Source organism: Oncorhynchus keta, chromosome 21, assembly GCF_023373465.1.
Source record: "Oncorhynchus keta strain PuntledgeMale-10-30-2019 chromosome 21, Oket_V2, whole genome shotgun sequence".
Lineage (NCBI taxonomy): Eukaryota > Metazoa > Chordata > Actinopteri > Salmoniformes > Salmonidae > Oncorhynchus > Oncorhynchus keta.
The window spans coordinates 32,050,852-32,069,696 of record NC_068441.1 but is presented as its reverse complement, the minus strand read 5'-3'; the positions used below and the strand labels follow the sequence as shown (position 1 = coordinate 32,069,696).

At 41.8% G+C, this 18,845-nt stretch overlaps 1 protein-coding gene across 2 annotated transcripts; it reads left to right on the top strand.

Annotated features, from left to right (window-relative positions):
* The first annotated feature begins 3,712 nt into the window (after positions 1-3,712).
* LOC118399794 (solute carrier family 2, facilitated glucose transporter member 11-like) lies at positions 3,713-18,592 on the top strand. Of its 2 annotated transcripts, none has more exons than XM_035796034.2 (12): positions 3,713-3,904; positions 4,215-4,313; positions 11,994-12,154; positions 12,267-12,391; positions 12,615-12,744; positions 14,347-14,495; positions 14,735-14,922; positions 15,185-15,295; positions 15,415-15,516; positions 15,586-15,661; positions 15,798-15,925; positions 16,079-18,592. In XM_035796034.2, exons 1-12 carry the CDS (start codon positions 3,881-3,883, stop codon positions 16,271-16,273), a joined length of 1,488 nt encoding a protein of 495 aa, XP_035651927.1. In that variant the 5' UTR covers positions 3,713-3,880; the 3' UTR covers positions 16,274-18,592. The 2 variants fall into 2 exon arrangements, with proteins under 2 accessions (XP_035651927.1, XP_035651928.1); XM_035796035.2 differs by having other exon boundaries at positions 3,714-3,904; positions 12,098-12,154.
* Positions 18,593-18,845: the final 253 nt, after the last annotated feature.

Below are 18,845 nucleotides of genomic sequence, written 5' to 3'. Positions count from 1 at the left end.
AATCTTTCCACCGTCTCCACTGAGGTCCCGTTGATGTAGATAGGGGGGTGCACCCTCTGCTGTTTCCTGAAGTCCACAATCATCTCCATTGTTTTGTTGACGTTGAGTGAGAAATTGTTTTCCAGGCACCGCACTCGCAGGGGCCTCACCTCCTCCCTGTAGGCAGTCTCGTAATCGTTGGTAATCAAGCCTACTACTGTTGTGTCGTCTGCAAACCTGACTATTAGAGTTAGTGGTGTGCATGGCCACGCAGTCATGGGTGAACAGAGAGTACAGGAGAGGACTGAGCACGTACCCTTATGGGGCCCCAGTGTTGAAGATCAGCGAAGTGGAGATGTTATTTCCTACCTACACCAGCTGGGGGTGGCCCATCAGGAAGTCCAGGACCCAGTAGCACAGGGTGCAGTTCAGACCCAGGGCCCCAAGCTTGATGATGATCTTGGATGGTACTATGGTGTTGAAGGCTGAGCTATAGTCAATGAACAGCACTCTTACATAGGTATTCCTCTTGTCCAGATGGGCTAGGGCAGTGTGCAGTGTGATGGCGATTGCATCCTCAGTGGATCTATATATGCAAATTGAAGTGGGTCTAGGGTGTCAGGTGAGGTGGAGGAGATATGATACTTACCTAGCCTCACAAAGCACTTCATGCTGACAGAATTGAGAGCTACGTGGCGATAGTCATTTAGTTATCTTTGCTTTCTTGGGTACAGAAACAATAGTGGATATCTTGAAGCAAGTGGGGAAAGCAGACTGGGATAGGGAGAAATTGAATATGTCCGTAAACACTCCAGTCAGCTGGTCTGCGCATGTTCTGAGGACGCGGCTAGGGATGCCGTCTAGGCTGGCAGCCCTGCGAGGGTTAACCTGTTTAAATGTCTTACTCATGTCGGCCATGGAGAACGATAGCCCACAGTCCTTGGGAGCGGGCCGAGTCGGTGGCACTGTGTTATTCTCAAAATAGGTGAAAGTGTTTAGCTTGTCTGGAAGCAAGATGTCGGTGTCTGCGAAAAGCCTGGTTTTCCCGATGTAGTCCGTGATGTCTGTAGACCCTGCCACATAAGTCTCCTGTCTGAGCCATTGAATTGCAACTCCACTTTGTCTCTGTACTAACATTTTGCCTGTTTGATTGCCTAACGAAGGGAATAGCTACACTGTTTGTATTCAACCATATTCCCAGTCACCTTGCCATGGTGAAGGCTGCCAACTATCCACGGTTTCTGGTTTGGGTAGGTTTTAATAGTCATAGTGGGAACAACATCCCCTATACACTAAACTCCCCAAATACAGTTGTGCCAAGCTTGTAGCATCATACCTAAGAAGACTATAGGCTGTATTCACTGCCAAAGGAGCTTCAACAAAGTACTAAGTAAAGGGTCTGAATACTTATGTAAATGTGATTGTGGGGTATTGTGTGTTAGATTGATGAGGAAAAAAACGTTTTAATCCATTTTAGAATAAGACTGACAAAAAAAAAATAATAATTATACATTATAAAAAAAACATTACATTAAGTGTGTGCCCTCAGGCCACACTTACCTGTCTGCCTGATTCTGACCTGATTACAAACCTCTGCCTGCCCTGACCCCGAGCCTGCCTGCCGTCCAGATCCTCAAAGTTCTACAGCTGCACCATCCTGACTGGTTACATCACCGCCTGATATGGCAACTGCTCTGCATCCGACCACAAGGTGCTACAGAGGGTACTGCTTACTGCCCAGTACATCACTGGGGCCAAGCTTCCTGACATCCAGGACCTCTATACTAGGCGGTGTCAGAAGAAGGCCCTAAATATTGTCAAAGACTCCAGCCACCTTAGTCATAGACTTCTCTGCTACCTCACGGCAAGCGGTACCGGAGTGCCAAGTCTAGGTCCAAAAGACTCCTTACCAGCTTCTACCTCCAAGCCATAAGAGTGTTGAACAGTTAATCAAATGGCTACCCAGACTATTTGCATTGACCCCTTCTTTTTTTACGCTGCTGCGACTGTTTTATTAGCTATGCATAGTCAATTTACCCCTACCTACATGTACAGATTACCTCAATAACCTTGACTAACCTGTATACCCGCACATTGACTCGATATTGTATACAGTATAGCCTCGTTATTGTTATTTTACTGTGTTACTTTTTAAAAAACTTTAGTTTATTCAGTAAATATTCTCTTATCTTAATTTCTTACCTGCATTGTTGGCTAAGGGCTTGTACGTAAGCATTTCACGGTAATGTACTGTTGCGTTGACGCACTGAAGGTAGGTGAGGAGTCAAACGCAGAGAGGCAGAGATGTCAGTGTAGCGTAAATTATAATCAGGGCAAGTCCAAAAACACGGTACAGTACAATACCCAAAAACAACGCCCAATGCAATGGGAACTAACAGTACTCCCGTATGGCGCAAAAACAAATACACGGAGGAAAGCCTCCACAAGCAACAAGAAAAATAATCCCGCACAAACCTAAGCAGGGAAACAGGGGTAAATATACACACAGAAATTAAAGCAAACAACTCAATCAACACATTTGTTATGGCAAGAACATGATGACCCCAGATTTGTCCAAATCAACAAGACCATGCAAGGTATCTGTCTAGATATAAACTAACTGATTACACAATATGCTAAACACTGGACATAAAGGGAGACCCCCATGTCATTGCATGTTCTTTATTATGGCAGGAAATTTTACTATCGGTCAGGTACATTGGCTTTTTTATCATCAACTAAATTAGCATCACACAGGTTTTTGTAAATAATAAATAGTGCATTCATATGCCAACAATTAGAATATCAAATGATCTCATTTGGATCAGTAAATAGCTATAAGTACATACAGCAATAATAACAAACATATTTTCAATATTATTTTTTATCACATTTGCTAGATAATAGTTATGAAAATCAACTGCTAGATATACTATATTTGCCATATCCACATGAAAATGATTGAATGATAAAGTACATGTTTTATTCTCATCTCGTGTTAGTATATCAGGTCAGAAGTACCGTACATAATTGGAGATAAGCCTTAGCCTGTTTCTTTATTCTTTTTAATGATCAATTCTCTTTTAGTTTATTTCCAATAACAATCACCAGTACGGGACAATGTTGCCAATAACAATCACCAGTACGGGACAATGTTGCCAATAACAATCACCAGTACAGGACAATGTTGCCAATAACAATCACCAGTACAGGACAATGTACTGCTTGATACTCAGTAATCAAAACAACACAAACAATCGAAAGGCAACTTAAAAACAATGCACAATATTTTTACAATACAAAACATACAGTATCAACCAGAAGATTTGGAAATTACTGTTTTCTTTATTCCTTACAAAGTGCTCAATGTTAAACTGGAACTGGGCAGCACCTGTCCTGTTCAGCTTCCACATTGATGTGTTCAGTCAGTGACTCACGGAACAATAAGTAAGTTATTCCTGTTTTATCAAGACACCTTCCTAACCATCCATCTCTTGTGAATATTAAACCTAATACCAAACCGGAGTAAAAACAAACAGGATGGAGTCACAAGGCCAGGGCTTGTTATCCTTGGGAAGGAATCTGGTGAGATCCAGTTTGGACCAGTAAGATGTTCCTGGTTCAGTCCTGTTCCTCTCACTGTTCAGTGATCCCTAACCCTAACCCTAATCCCCCCCCTCATCCCTCTCTTTCTCTCCTCCTCTCCAACAAGGTTTTCTTCCACTACAACCCAGACGATGTGATTAATAACAGTTTCGGGGACAGGACTGTGGTATCGGTGGGGATAAATGCTCCTTGGTGTCTGTGTCCCTCCATCTCCCTCAGCAGCAGCAGGCGATCAACCAACTGTCCACCTGTTCTGCTGTTCCAGACAGCATCCAGGTGAGCCTCAGATGGAAAGATGGGAAAAGCACTCAATGATCTGGTAAGACAACACATCACTCATATAATTGATGATGAGGCTCATACTGAAATTATTCAATAAATAGTTTAAAAAAAGAGACTCTGCACTCTGCCATTTCTACTCCTATGTTGTTTATACTGAGAGACATCCTACAATTACAAACAAAATGTAAACACAATTGTTGAGTTAAACAACTTTGCACACTTTATTTGACTGTTGACTGTAATCTATCAAACTTGTATCATGTCTGTAATATTGCTCTTTGTTTCATTGAGACATAACTCAGTTTAGAATTCTTAATTACTGTAAGACATCCTTGTTTATATTCTAGATGCAGTACTGGAGGCTTTACCTGTTGACGTTGGTATTGGGAATTGGGGGATCATTTCAATATGGGATGCAAGTTTCCATCATGTCTTCTCCAGCAGAGGTAAGAAAGCTGTCTGATGGTCAGCTCTAAGGAGTTGAATATAAACTTGATAATGAGGAATAGCATTGAGGGATAAAAGTGAAGACGTAATCTGATTTAAGATTGATACTTCCTTGCCTGTTGGCATGTGACTGAGCCTGTAAAGATATCACAAAGAAAAACCTATAGGAGCACAAATTTGCTTTAAAGTAAGAAAATGCTATTATTATTATTGTTATTACATTGATAGGTCACAATTACACTACAGTATTACAGTATTGCAAATTTTCAATTGAGTGTGTATGAAAAGGTGCAAACAGCAGGGTGCATACAAAGTGTGAGAGAGTAAACAGTGTCCAGTTTCCCAGGAGAACAGGGAGATATCGTATCACTTCCCAGCCAGAGGAGGGAGTGACCTAATCCTAATGGATAGCACTGTGATCAACAGTTCATCAGCAGCAGCTTTTTCTCCAATCCAATTTATACAGACCCGACTGTGTATTGTCATATCATGTGAGCAGACAGAAAGAAACATGGTGTGGTTGAGGCTACAGGACTGTTGTTGGAGTATTTGAAGTATACCATGTTGCTTTAGACATCATAAGCAGGGTCAAATCAAACCAAAGTTTATTGGTCGCGTACACAGATTTGCAGATGTTATCGCAGGTGCAGCTAAATGCTTGTGTTCCTAGCTCTGGCAGTGTAGTAATAATACCTAGAAAAACAAAACAATACGCAATTAATTTTAAAAAGTCCAAAATTAAAAAGGTCAAATTAAGAAATATCAGAACGAGCAATGTCAGAGTCCATAGTATGGTGTGTCTTATATATCTCTATACAGTATGGACAGTACATGCATAGAAACGGTATATACAGCAGTAGTTATACAGGATAAGAGGTGACTACACTCTCAGAAAAAAAGGTGCTATCTAGAACCTAAAAGGGATATTTCCGCTTCTTTCTAAGAGTTTACAGTATATACATATAGTGGATTAAACAGTATGTAAACATTAAAGTGACCAGAGTTCAATGACTATGTACAGTTGTGGCCAAAAGTTCTGAGAATGACACAAATATTAATTTTCACATAGTCTGCTGCCTCAGTTTGTATGATGGCAATTTGCATATACTCCAGAATGTTATGAAGAGTGATCAGATGAATTGCAATTAATTGCAAAGTCCCTCTTTGCCATGCAGATGATCTGAATCGCCAAAAAACATTTCCACTGCATTTCAGCCCTGCCACAAAAGGACCAGCTGACATCATGTCAGTGATTCTCTCGTTAACACAGATGTGAGTGTTGAGGAGGACAAGGCTGGAGATCACTCTGTCATGCTGATTTAGTTCGAATAACAGACTGGAAGCTTCAAAATGAGGGTGGTGCTTGGAATCATTGTTCATCCTCTGTCAACCATTGTTACCTGCAAGGAAACACGTGCCGTCATCGTTGCTTTGCACAAAACGGGTTTCACAGGCAAGGATATTGCTGCCAGTAAGATTGCACCTCAATCAACCATTTATCAGACCATCAAGGGCATCAAGGAGAGCGGTTCAATTGTTGTGAAGAAGGCTTTAGGGTGCCCAAGAAAGTCCAGCAAGCGCCAGGATCATCTCCTAAAGTTGATTCAGCTGCAGGATCGGGGCATCAACAGTACAGAGCTTGCTCAGGAATGGCAGCAGGCAGGTGTGAGTGCATCTGCACGCTCAGTGAGGCGAATACTTTTGGAGGCTGTTCTGGTGTCAAGAAGGGCAGCAAAGAAGCCACTTCTCTCCAGGAATAACATCAGGGTCTAACTGATATTCTGCAAAAGGTACAGGGATTGGACTGCTGAGGACTGGGGTAAAGTCATTTTCTCTGATGAATCCCCTTTCCGATTGATTGGGGCATCCGGAAAAAAGCTTGGCCGGAGAAGACAAGGTGAGCACTACCATCAGTCCTTAGTCATGCCAACAGTAAAGCATCCTGAGACCATTCATGTGTGGGGTTGCTTCTCAGTCAAGGGAGTGGGCTCACTCATAATTTTGCCTAAGAACACAGCCATGAATAAAGAATGGTACCAACACATCCTCCGAGAGCAACTTCTCCCAACCATCCAGGAACAGTTTGGTGATGAACAATGCCTTTTCCAGCATGATGGAGCACCTTGCCATAAGGCAAAAGTGTGTCGTGGAAATTTCCGCTATTTACCAAATCATGGGAGCAAACCACACACACAAGTCAGAGTTAGTTATCAAAGTCCATCTGTAATTATATGAGCTCTATCACAATCCTGTGACTCTCAGGTAATTCAGTGTCTTTCAGTGAATTCTCTGAGAGCCCCCTTACAATGCAACTGAGATCCTTTAATAGCAAAGAACACACATAGTCAGACAGCATAGACATAATAAATCGTTCAGCTTTGTCTCCTTACTCAAACCCCAGAACCATAAACCAATCCTCCATATCAACAGGCATATATCAAATTGTCATTTAGATGCAACCAATTCTAAATACAACCAATCCTGGACAAGCTCACGGAGAGGAGAGTGAGGCTATAGGTTAAGATAAAAGGGAGCATGAGAATGATTCCAGACAATGCCACCCTACTTTCCCCACTAGAAAAAGGTAGGGAGTAAAAGATATGTTTACACATGATGACACTTTGACCTCTCCCCTCTCTGCGGCCCATGCAACTTAGTCTGGACATAGAACAGATAACTGCAACCCCGCCACAGTATTATACAAAAATACCATTCTGATGAGAAGTAACTTACACACATTTGATGGATATAAAACATCTTACATATGTTACCAACAAATTCTAAATCTTCCACGACAAGTGATAACTAAGTGGCTCGGGGAACAAAACATTGATATTTTGGCCAGGAAAGTCCCCAGACCTTAATCCCATTGAGAACTTGTGTTCAATCCTCAAGAGGCGGATGGACAAACAAAAACCCACAAATTCTGATAAACTCCAAGCATTGATTATGCAAGAATGGGCTGCCATCAGTCAGGATGTGGCTCAGAAGTTAATTGACAGCATGTCAGGGCGGATTGCAGAGGTCTTGAAAAAGAAGGGTCAACACTGCAAATATTGACTCTTTGCATCAACTTCATGTAATTGTCAATAAAAGTATTTGACACTTATGAAATGCTTGTAATTATACTTCAGTATTCCATAGTAACATCTGACAAAAATATCTAAAGAGACTGAAGCAGTAAACTTTGTGAAAATGTATATTTACGTCATTCACAGTGAAATGTTATGGGCCATTCCCAACAATGAGAAGAAGAAAATTAAATTGAGAAGTAATAACATGTAATGATAAAATTAATAATAAATACACAATGAGTAGCGATATCTCGGCTAAGAGAGAGTACACGGGGTACCAGTACCGAGTCGATGTGCAGAGGTACGAGGTAAATTATACTTTTTCCACATTTTGTTGTGTCACAACGTTTTTTCGATGATCTACACAAAAAACTCTGTAATGTCAAAGTAAAAGAATATGAAAAATAAAACTCTAATTTATCTTGATTAGATAAGTATTCAACCCCCTGAGTCAGTGCATGTTAGAATCACTTTTGGCAGTAATTACAGCTGTGAGTCTTTCTGGGTAAGTCTGTAAGAGCTTTGCACATCTAGATTGTGCCATATTTGCTAATTTTATTTGTTTTAATTCTTCAAGCTCTGTAAAGTTTGTTGTTGATCATTGCTAGACAGACATTTTCAAGTCTTGCTATAGATTTTCAAACCGATTTAAGTCTAAACTGTAACTAGGCCACCCAGGAACATTCAATGTTGTCTTGGTAAGAAACTCCAGTGTATATTTTGCTTCATGGTTTAGGTTATTGTCCTGCTGAAAGGTAAATTTGTCTCCCAGTGTCTGTTGGAAAGTAGACTGAACCAGGTTTTCCTCTAGGATTTTGTCTGTTCTTAGCTCTATTCCATTATTTTTATCATAAAAAAACACCCTACTCCTTGCAGATGACAAGCATACCCATAACATGATGCAGCAACCACCAATATGAAGAGTTGTACTCATTGATGTGTTGTGTCAGATTTGCCCCAAACATCAATCAAATCAATCAATGAAATGTATTTATAAAGCCCTTTTACATCAGCAGAGGTCACCCAGTGCTTACAGAGAATCCCAGCCTAAAACCTCAAACAGCAAGCAATGCAGATGTAGAAGCACAGTGGATAGGAAAAACTCCCTAGAAAGGCAGGAACATAGGAAGAAACCTGGAGAGGAATTGGGCTCTGATGGGTGGCCAGTCCTCTTCTGGCTGTTCCGGGTGAAGATTATAAGAGTACATTGCCATTAAGGCCAGATTGTTCTTCAGAATGTTCAAATAGTCATAGATGACCAGCAGGGTCAAATAATAATCAGGAGTAAATGTCATTTGGCTTTTCATAGCCGAGCATTCAGATGTCACATCAGCAGGTGCTGTAGAGAGAGAAAGAGAGAGAAAGAGAGAGAAATAGAGAGAAAGAGAGTGAAAGGGATCAAGACAGAGAGGGAGTCTAAAACAGCAGGTCTGGGACAAGGTTGCACATCCACTGAACAGGTCAGGTTTTCATAGCCTCAGGCAGAACAGTTGAAACTGGAGCAGAAGCACGACCAGGTGGACTGGGGACAGCCAGGAGTCATCAGGCCAGGTAGTCCTGAGGCATGGTCCTAGGGCTCACATCCTCCGGGAGGGGAGGGGAGGGGAGGGAGAAAGAGAATTAGAGGGAGCATACTTAGATTCACACAGGACACCAGATAAGACAGGAGAATTACACCAGATATAACAGACTGACCCTAGCCCCCCGGCACATAGACTATTGCAGCATAGATACTGGAGGCTGAGACGGGGGGATCGGGGGACACTGTGGCCCCGTCCAACGACACCCCCGGACAGGACCAACCAGGCATGATATAACCCCACCCACTTTGCCAAAGCACAGCCCCCACACCACTAGAGGGATATCAACAGACCACTAACTTACTAACCTGAGACGAGGCTGACTATAGCCCACGACAATCTCCTCCACTGCACGAGCCCGAGGGGTGTAAGACCATACAGGCAGATCACTCAAGTCGAGTATAGTGCAAAAAAGCCTGGCATGACATGACGCACCCCTCCTAGGGACGGCATGTAAAGGGCACTAGTAAGCCAGTGACTCAGCCTCCTTAATAGGGTCAGAGGCAGAGAATCCCAGTGGAGAGAGGGGAGCCGGCCAGGCAGAAGCAGTAATGACGGTTCATCATTCCAGTGCCTTGCTGTTCACCTTAGCACCCTTGGACCAGGCTACACTCAATCATAGGACCTAATGAAGAGATGAGTCTTCAGTAAAGACTTAAATGTCGACACCGAGTCTGTGTCTTTCACATGGATAGGCAGACCATTCCATAAAAATTGATCTCTGTATGAGAAAGCTTAAGCCTCCTGCTGTTTGCTAATAAATTCTAGGGATAATAAGGAGGCCTGCGTCTTGTGAATGTAGCGTACGTGTAAGTATGTACGGCAGGACCAAATCGGAGAGATAGTTAGGAGCAAGTCCATGTAATGCTTTGTAGGTTAGCACTAAAACCTTGACATCACCCCAAGCCATAACAGTAAGCCAGTGTAGAGAGGATAACACTGGAGTAATACGATCAAATGTTGGGGTTCTAGTCAAGATTCTAGCAGACATATTTAGCATTAACTGAAATGTATTTAATGTTTTATCCGAGCATTGCAGTAGTCTAGTCTAGAAGGGACAAAAGCATGGATTAGCTTTTCTTCATAATTTTCCAGTTTTTGCAATGTTACGAAGATGGAAAAAAGCTGTCCTTGAAATATTCTTGATATGTTCGTCAAAAGAGAGACCAGGATCCAGAGTAATACTGAGGTTATTCACAGTTTTTTTTGAGACGACTGTACAACCGTCAAGACTAATTGTCAGATCAGATCTCTTGATCTCTTGGTTTCTTGGGACCTAGAACGGGCATCTCTGTTTAAAAGTAAAACATTTGCCACCATCCACTTACTTATGTCTGAAACACAGACTTCCAGGCAATTTTGGGGCTTCACCATGTTTCATCGAAAAGTACAGCTGTGTGAGTTGACAATGTGTTTTCAAATGACATCACCAAGATATATTTACTGAAAACAATAGTGGTCCTAAAACAGAACCTTGAGGAACACTGACATGTACAATTTATTTGTTAGAGGACAAACTATCCACAGAGACAAACTGATATATTTCCGACAGATGAGATCTAAACTGGCAAGAACTTGTCTGTGTAGACCAACTAAGGTTTCCAATCTCTCCAAAATAATGTGGTAATTGATGGTGTCAAAAGCGGCACTAAGGTCTATGAGCACATGCTTATTTTTTTGTAAAACAGCTATTAATTGGTCAATTCTGAGACCTGTGACCAGAGTTAAATTTAAATTAAATAAAAGCACAAGTCAGGAGTATTCAGGATGCTTTGAATGTTGGTTTGAAGTACTAAAAGGACAAACAAAACAAAATACTTGAGGCAAAGGGCGTTTCAATATAGCCTTTTCAAAAGTTTTATGACTTAAAATAAACACTGTCCAGGAAAATGCCTCAATGCATTATTTTGCAAAGACAACTAGGCATATCAGATTTAAATAAGTAGTTGCACCAGCAAAACTTGGAAGAAGTGGACGTCAAGAATGCTGACAGGTCCCTGCATTTGGGCATACTTTAATTACTGCTCATTGAGATACGTTAAATATAGAATCATCATTTTATTTCATTTGGGGGCCCAAAGAAATGTTTGGGCAATTCTACATAGTGTAAGATGACTCATGACATCTTTGGGGTAGGCTATTTCATGATAATAAAGATAGAGAAAATAAAGTCTAGACTATTTTATGTTATGACATTGTATACTCATAGGGGGGTAAATTCAAAACGTTTGAGGTAAACACTGACTGAGTGAGATGAAATACGGGGTCCTGAGCTGACACAAGAGCCCGGCATGCCATCATGTCCAGAGTAACCTTCTGTGTACCGTACTGCCGGTTGGACTCATCGTTAAATGACACACTCACGACACATCGTTAAATTTCACCGACTACGGACTGACCTAAAACAACAAGAAATTTGGAGCACTTTAATTCAGAACGACAGACTTAAAAGTCATCCAACTCATGAAATAATCTGTTTTCTCTTGGATCTGTTACATCTGTCTATTGGAGTCTTTATCATACCAGCCTTTTATGTTAAGGGTGTCTAAGATATTCAAATGACCGTTTACTCTTTTACTGACCACAATCTATTTGACAGTGAAGCTGACCTTTTAGCAGTAATGCCATGTTATCAAGAAGAGGCAGCAGGCAGCTGAGCCAGCACTTACCCAAAGATGCTGGGGAGTTGGGTGGACAAAGTTAGAGGAAATTGATCGGTCTGCTGCATAAACTGAAGAGGCAGATGCTGGTTTATGAAGGAAGTAATCCCAAAGAAATGAGATAATGTTATTTATTTTGAGTAATCCAATGAATTACATTACGAATTACTATTATTGTCATGTAATCTATAAACAGTAACTGATTACATTTCTCAAGTAATCCACCCAACCCTGATTTATAAGTGAGCTTACTTGCCAAAACTCAGGGTTCATCTCAATACTCTATAGTGGCTTCGTCCATCTGCACTGACATTAACTAAACTGGACAGATGAAATCCATTCTGTCTCTCCCTGTCTGCATGTAGCACATACAGAGCTTTGTGAACCAGACCTGGCTGGGGAGGTATGAGGTTCCAGTAGACGATTCCACCAACATGCTCATCTGGTCTTTCATCGTATCTGTGTTTAGTCTAGGAGGATGGGTCGGGGCTATCCACAGTGGCAGTCTCCCTGTCACCTACGGCCGGTAAGACACTAAGGGCCATGCATGCACACACCCACACTCACTCACTCACTCACTCACTCACTCACTCACTCACTCACTCACTCACTCACTCACTCACTCTTCTGTTTTGCAGGAAGAAAGCCCTGCTGTTCAACAACATAGTGGCCCTTGTAGCCGCTCTACTGATGGTATTCAGTTTCATGGCCAAGTCCTTTGAGATGATCCTGCTGGGCAGATTTCTCTATGGATATAATGTTGGTAAGTGTTTTGTGCTTTGATTTTCCTTTCTGTGTGTATAGTCTACTCTATGTGGGAACATAGGAGCATCCTGCAGAATTATTTTAATTTTTACTTCTCTTGTAACTCGCTTCCCTCCATCTCTCCCCCCTCTCTCTTTCTTTCTCTCTCTCTCTTTATTTCACTCTTTCTCTATATCTCCTGCCTTACACCTCTCCCTCCTCTCTCTCGTCCTCTCTCTCAGGCATGGGGCTGAGTGTGCACCTGATGTACCTGGGCGAGAGTTCACCTAAGAAGCTGAGAGGATTCCTGACCCTCACTAGCTCCATCTTTATTGGCTTAGGGAAGGTCATGGGACAGATTGTTGGCATCAAGTCAGTACCCTTGTTACTTAACCCCCTAACCCTTGTTCTCGGGTTACTTTACCCTCTTAATTATTAGTTGTTCTAGCCTGGTCAAGCATTCTGACCTCTGTGTTGTGCTCACAGTGCAGCGGTCAGCATGGTTGACCAGGCTGCATTGGTTAATGTTCATAACACCTTAACACACATCCTCAGAACCCACAGTCACAGCACAGTTACATAGATTACATCCACCCTTCCAGAGTTCACACTGTTTAGTGAAATCCCCTTCATGCTCATCCCCCTCCTGTACTCCCTATTCACCCATGACTGTGTGGCCACGCACGCCTCCAACTCAATCATCAAGTTTGCAGACAACACAACAGTAGTAGGCTTGATTACCAACAATGATGAGACAGCCTACAGGGAGGAGGTGAGGGCTCTGGGACTGTGGTGCCAGGAAAATAACCTCTCCCTCAACGTCAACAAAACAAAGGAGATTGTTGTAGACTTCAGGAAACAGCAGGGGGAGCACCCACCTATCCACATGGACGGGACAGCAGTGGAGAAGGTGGAAAGCTTCAAGTTCCTCGGCGTACACATCACTGACAAACTGAACTGGACCACCCACACAGACAGTGTGGTGAAGAAGGCACATCCTGTTGGGCTATATATCACCTCCTGGTACGGCAACTGCACCGCCCGCAACCGTAGGGCTCTCCAGAGGGTGGTGCGGTCTGCCCAATGCATCGCCAGGGACAAACTACTTGCCCTCCAGGACACCTACAGCACCCGATGTCACAGGAAGGCCAAAAATATAATCAAGGACAACAACCACCCAAGCCACTTCCTGTTCACCCCACTATCATCCAGTACAGGTGCATCAGGCTCGTACAGGTGCATCAAAGCTGGGACCGAGAGACTGAAAAACAGCTTCTATCTCAAGTTCTTCAGACTGTTAAATAGCCATCACTAGCACATTATAGAGGCTGCTGCCTATATACATAGACTTGAAATCACTGGCCACTTTAATAATGGATTACTAGTCACTTTAATAATGTTTACATATTTTAGATTACTCATCTCATATGTATATACTGTATTCTATTCAATTCTATTCTACTGTATCTTAGTTTATGCCGCTCTGACATTGCCAGTCCATATATTTATATATTGTTAATTCCATTAATTTACTTAGTAGATTTGTGTGTATTGTGAAATTGTTAGATGTTACTTGTTAGATATTACTGCGCTGTTGGAGCTAGAAACACAAGCATTTCGCTACACCTGCAATAACATCTGCTAATCACGTGTTTGTGACCAATAAAATGTGATTTGATTTGAATGTTCCAGTTGACCCACACTGAACCTCGGACCAGCCTCATAGTCATATACATTGGATTCCCCTGTCCTGGTCCGGATGGGCAGAAGTACATATTCTGAATAGCTCACCTGACAAATGACCAGAAATTGAATAATTTTGGAGCACAACATACAAGTGTATGGCAAAGCTCTCTATGAAATTGAAATTAATAATTTCTTACCAAGTCTCTCCCTCTGTCTTTCTGCCCCCCCTCCCCCATCTCCGTCTCTGTCTCTCTTGATCTCTCCCTTTCCCTCCCTGTCTCTCTGTAGGGAGGTGATGGGTACAGATGACATGTGGCCCTGGCTCATGGCCCTTGGTGGCCTCCCTGCCATCATCCAGTTTGTGACCCTGCTCTTTTTCCCAGAAGCACCTCGCTACCTGTACATCGACAAAGGCGACACAGAGGGCTCAAAAAAAGGTATGCATAATGTGAGACATTTTTATTTTATTTGTTATGCTGGCTTTGGGGGAAGAATGTCCCTGGATCAAATCTTAACCATACAATAATCAAACACAGAATACACTTCATAATGTACAACATAACAGTACACATATAATATAACACATCCGTGTTACACATCAGAGATGGCGAGAAGAGGTGTGTATATATGATGTTGCTGTTGAATAACGTGATTTGTGTGTATGTTGTTGTCATAGCCCTGCAGTGGCTGTGGCAGGAGGATGACCTGAAGATGGAGATGGATGACATGGAGAAGGAGAGGGAGAGCATGCAGGGCCAGAAGTCTAAGACAGTGTGGGACGTGCTGACTTCTCGCTGTGTCAGGTGGCAAGTGCTGGCTCTGGTCATCCCCTGTGCCTTTGTTCAGTTTTGTGGTATTAACGCAGTGAGTCTGTTTTTACTCTATCTACCTTTACTGCAACATTACTGAATCTACCTTTAGTCACGAGTTCAATGTCAGTAGGTTGTATTTCCCCGATGAGGTTATTCTGCATTCTACGTAGAAGTGAAGAGGTGATCCATTCCCTTCCTTTTTCAGAAGAAATGCTTGTAACTGTTGCAAGTGGGAGCCCTCTCATTCTCTATATTATCTTGTCATTCTCCTTTCATCTCATCTTCTCCACATTGACCCAGAATTTGTTCTATAGATTTATTTCTACGCTTTTGACATATTCCGTGAATCTGGAGTAGCAGAGGACAATATGCACTACCTGTCCATTGGCATCGGAACAACAGAACTCATCTCCATCAGTCTCTGTGTGAGTACCATAACATACTGGAGGTCATAGTGGAGAATAACATCACTGTCTGTAACTGAACAATACAATAACATTTGTTTTAGTGGCCATATTGACCTCCTGTCCTTGTTGTATCCAAGTCTCTGTTGATAGACCGTGCGGGCAGGAAGATGCTGATGGGCTATGGCTACCTGTTGATGGGAGTCATCATGTCCATCCTTGTTGTTATGCTGTCCATCAAGGTAATCCAACACTTAGGGTTTCTGTGTCAGCAGACATGAGAACTAACATAGTCCTTTCTCTCTCAACAGGACCTGTTTTCATGGTTCCCTTATGTTAACATCGCCCTCATCTTCTCTGTCATCTGTGTTTATGGACTAGGACCTTGTGAGTACTCTTATGCTTATAAATGTCTTTTGTATTATGTCACATTTTGGTGTGTACGATTCCAGTTCGGAGTATTTGGAATTGAGTGAGCTAATGCCAGGCTGAGCTGGTTGTCACAGTACTCGTATCTTTCTAGCCGGGGTGTCCATGGCCCTCCCTGCAGATCTCTTCCTGCAGGCCTGGAGACCGTCCGCCTACGTCATCAGCGGCTCCGTCAACTGGCTAGGTCTGTTCCTCATCGGGATGTTCTTCCCCTACATAGTGGTAAGATACTGCTCCAAGTCAACATACACACACTTAATATCAGTGATCCGAACGACTACCATTGCCTGACGGTTTTATATCTCTGAGATCCTACTGTCCGTCTGGTCAGTGAGTTATCTGTTGATCTTTAACATTATTCATGTGCCCATGTAGGATGCTCTAGGCCAGTTCTGCTTCCTGGTCTTTGTGGCATACTGCATGTTCAGCTCAGCGTTCATGCTCTACTTCATCCCAGAGACCAAAGGCAAGAGCATGGTGGAGATCATGGAGGACTTTAACAAACTCAACTACAAGAATAGGGGGACAGACACCGAAAAGGCTGACTTTGTTTTGGAAACAACATTTTGAGAACATTTGTATATACAGTATACACTACCGTTCAAAAGTTTGGGGTCACTTAGAAATGTCCTTGTTTTTGAAAGAAAAACATTTTTTTTGTCCATTAAAATAACATCAAATTGATCAGAAATACAATGTTAATGTTGTAAATGACTTGTAGCTGAAAATGGCAGATTCTTAATGGAATATCTACATTGGCATACAGAGGCCCATTATCAGCAACCCATCACTCTTGTGTTCCATTGGCACGTTGTGTTAGCTAATCCAAGTTTATCATTTTAAAAGGCTAATTGATCATTCGAAAACCCTTTTGCAATTATGTTAGCACAGCTGAAAACTGTTGTGCTGATTAAAGAAGCAATTACAACTGGCCTTTAGACTAGTTGAGTATCTGGAGCATCAGCATTTGTGGGTTCAATTTCAGGCTCAAAATGGCCAGAAACAAATAACTTTCTTCTGAAACTCGTCAGTCTATTCATGTTCTGAGAAATGAAGACTATTCCATGCGAGAAATTGCCAAGAAACTGAAATTCTGGCCCAACGCTGTGTACTCCCTTCTCAGAACAGCACAAACTGGCTCTAACCATATTAGAAAGAGGAGTGGGAGGCTGGCCTTCTAGGCAGAGTAGCAAAGAAAAAGCCATATCTCAGACTGGCCAATTAAAAGAAAAGTTGAAAATGGGCAAAATAACAGACACTGGACAGAGAAACTCTGCCTAGAAGGCCAGCATCCCGGAGTTGCCTCTTCACCGTTGACATTGAGACTGGTGTTTTGCGGATGCTATTTAATGAAGCTACCAGTTGAGGACTTGTGAGGTGTCTTTCTCAAACGAGACATGTAATGTACTTGTCCTCTTGCTCAGTTGTGTACCGGGGCCCCCCACTCTTTATATTCTCGTTAGGGCCAGTTTGCGCTGTTCTGTGAAATTTCTAAGTGACCCTAAACTTTTGAATGGTAGTGTATATTTTTTTATGTACTATACAGTTCTTTCTAAAAGCCCAAAGCTGTTAAACAATGGACCAGTTTCCTGGAAACAGATGAAGCCTAGTCCTGGACTAAAAAAAATACATGCTCTGCTTAATCTGTGTCTGGAAATTCAAGTGAAAAATATGTTTAGGTAAGGACTACTTGATATAACATGTCGATTCAATATGGTATGTTATCATTGATTATACAACAAGACACTAGATTAGGGCCCTCTGTTTCATGACTGTAAACCTATTAGATCAATACCATTTCTGATGTCAGTGTGGTATTTATTAACTTGTTGAAACCTGCAATGACATCAACCCCAATGACATGACACTGAAAACAAAACAATGTTCCTGGGAAAGAATGGCATATCTGTCTGTCCTTTCCAACACCTGAATGTCACCACCAGTATGTAGCAGATGTCTGTGCAGTTTGACTGTCTGGAAGGGAGTAAAAATATAGATGTATATTACACTCTATTGTGTTTCATCAATAATGTAGCCTTTACGCTACAATGTTCTATTCTGCACTAATCTATTCTGCACAGTAACATCGTTCATTTTCTACTTGTGGCCACATGAAGAGCTTGAATCCAGTCAGCGACATGGCTAAATAAGTGAACCATTGATGTGTCATGAAAAGTAAATCAAAGTCAACTCATCCAAAACTATGGCACAATAACACACCCAGGAACAATTTCAAATACATATTTATTTCATCCCCAACTCTGTATCAATCAGACAGAGATGACAGACTCAAAAACAGTGTACAAAAACAGACGTCTATAGAAAAGTATGCTTATATTGAAATATGTCCAAAGGTTTAATAAAACATGTAACTTAAAAATGTTTAAAGTTGAAGAATCTTGACAAGTACAATGATAAAATACCAACATACATATACAAATGTACATCTTCTTTGTGTGCATGTTATGTGTACAAAAGTGTCATTGCAATTCACTCTGCGCATGATTGACCATTTATAGAAATAGGTCCTTTTTCATCTCGCATTTCAAATCTACTGCTGTGCACAATCAGTATTGGGAAGGCACTTTGCAACAGACCAACATAACAATACAAGAAAACAACACAGGTAAGTATCTAAGCAATCAATCAATAAAAACATCCTATAAATTTAACTACCAAAACAGGTGAGATAAACAAACAACCAAAACCACCAGATGAATTGAATAGCATGTATGGGCGATCACCAGTGTTGCATATCATATGAGCATATTTCTAAAAACAGCATTGTCTCTTACTTATCCAATAAATAACACAAATAAACAGGCCTTTTTAAATGGATTTTTACTCCATCCCCTGTGTGAAAAGCATCACTATTCAGTGGGGATATTAAAACAGACTGATTGGTCAAAGCCATGGGTGGCAGAACTAAACTGGTAGAGTATACACTACCAGAACAAGGTAACAGCACAGAGAACCAGACCTGGATTCAAATAGTATTTGATTTAGCTTACCTGGCACAATAGAAGAGTCCCACAAGTGCAAAATCCACCCAGCTGTCACTCCAGCCAGACTCGAGCAAATGCTTTCAAGTACTTTTTGAACACAGGTCTACAGTGAACAGGGATACTTCTGTCACCATCCA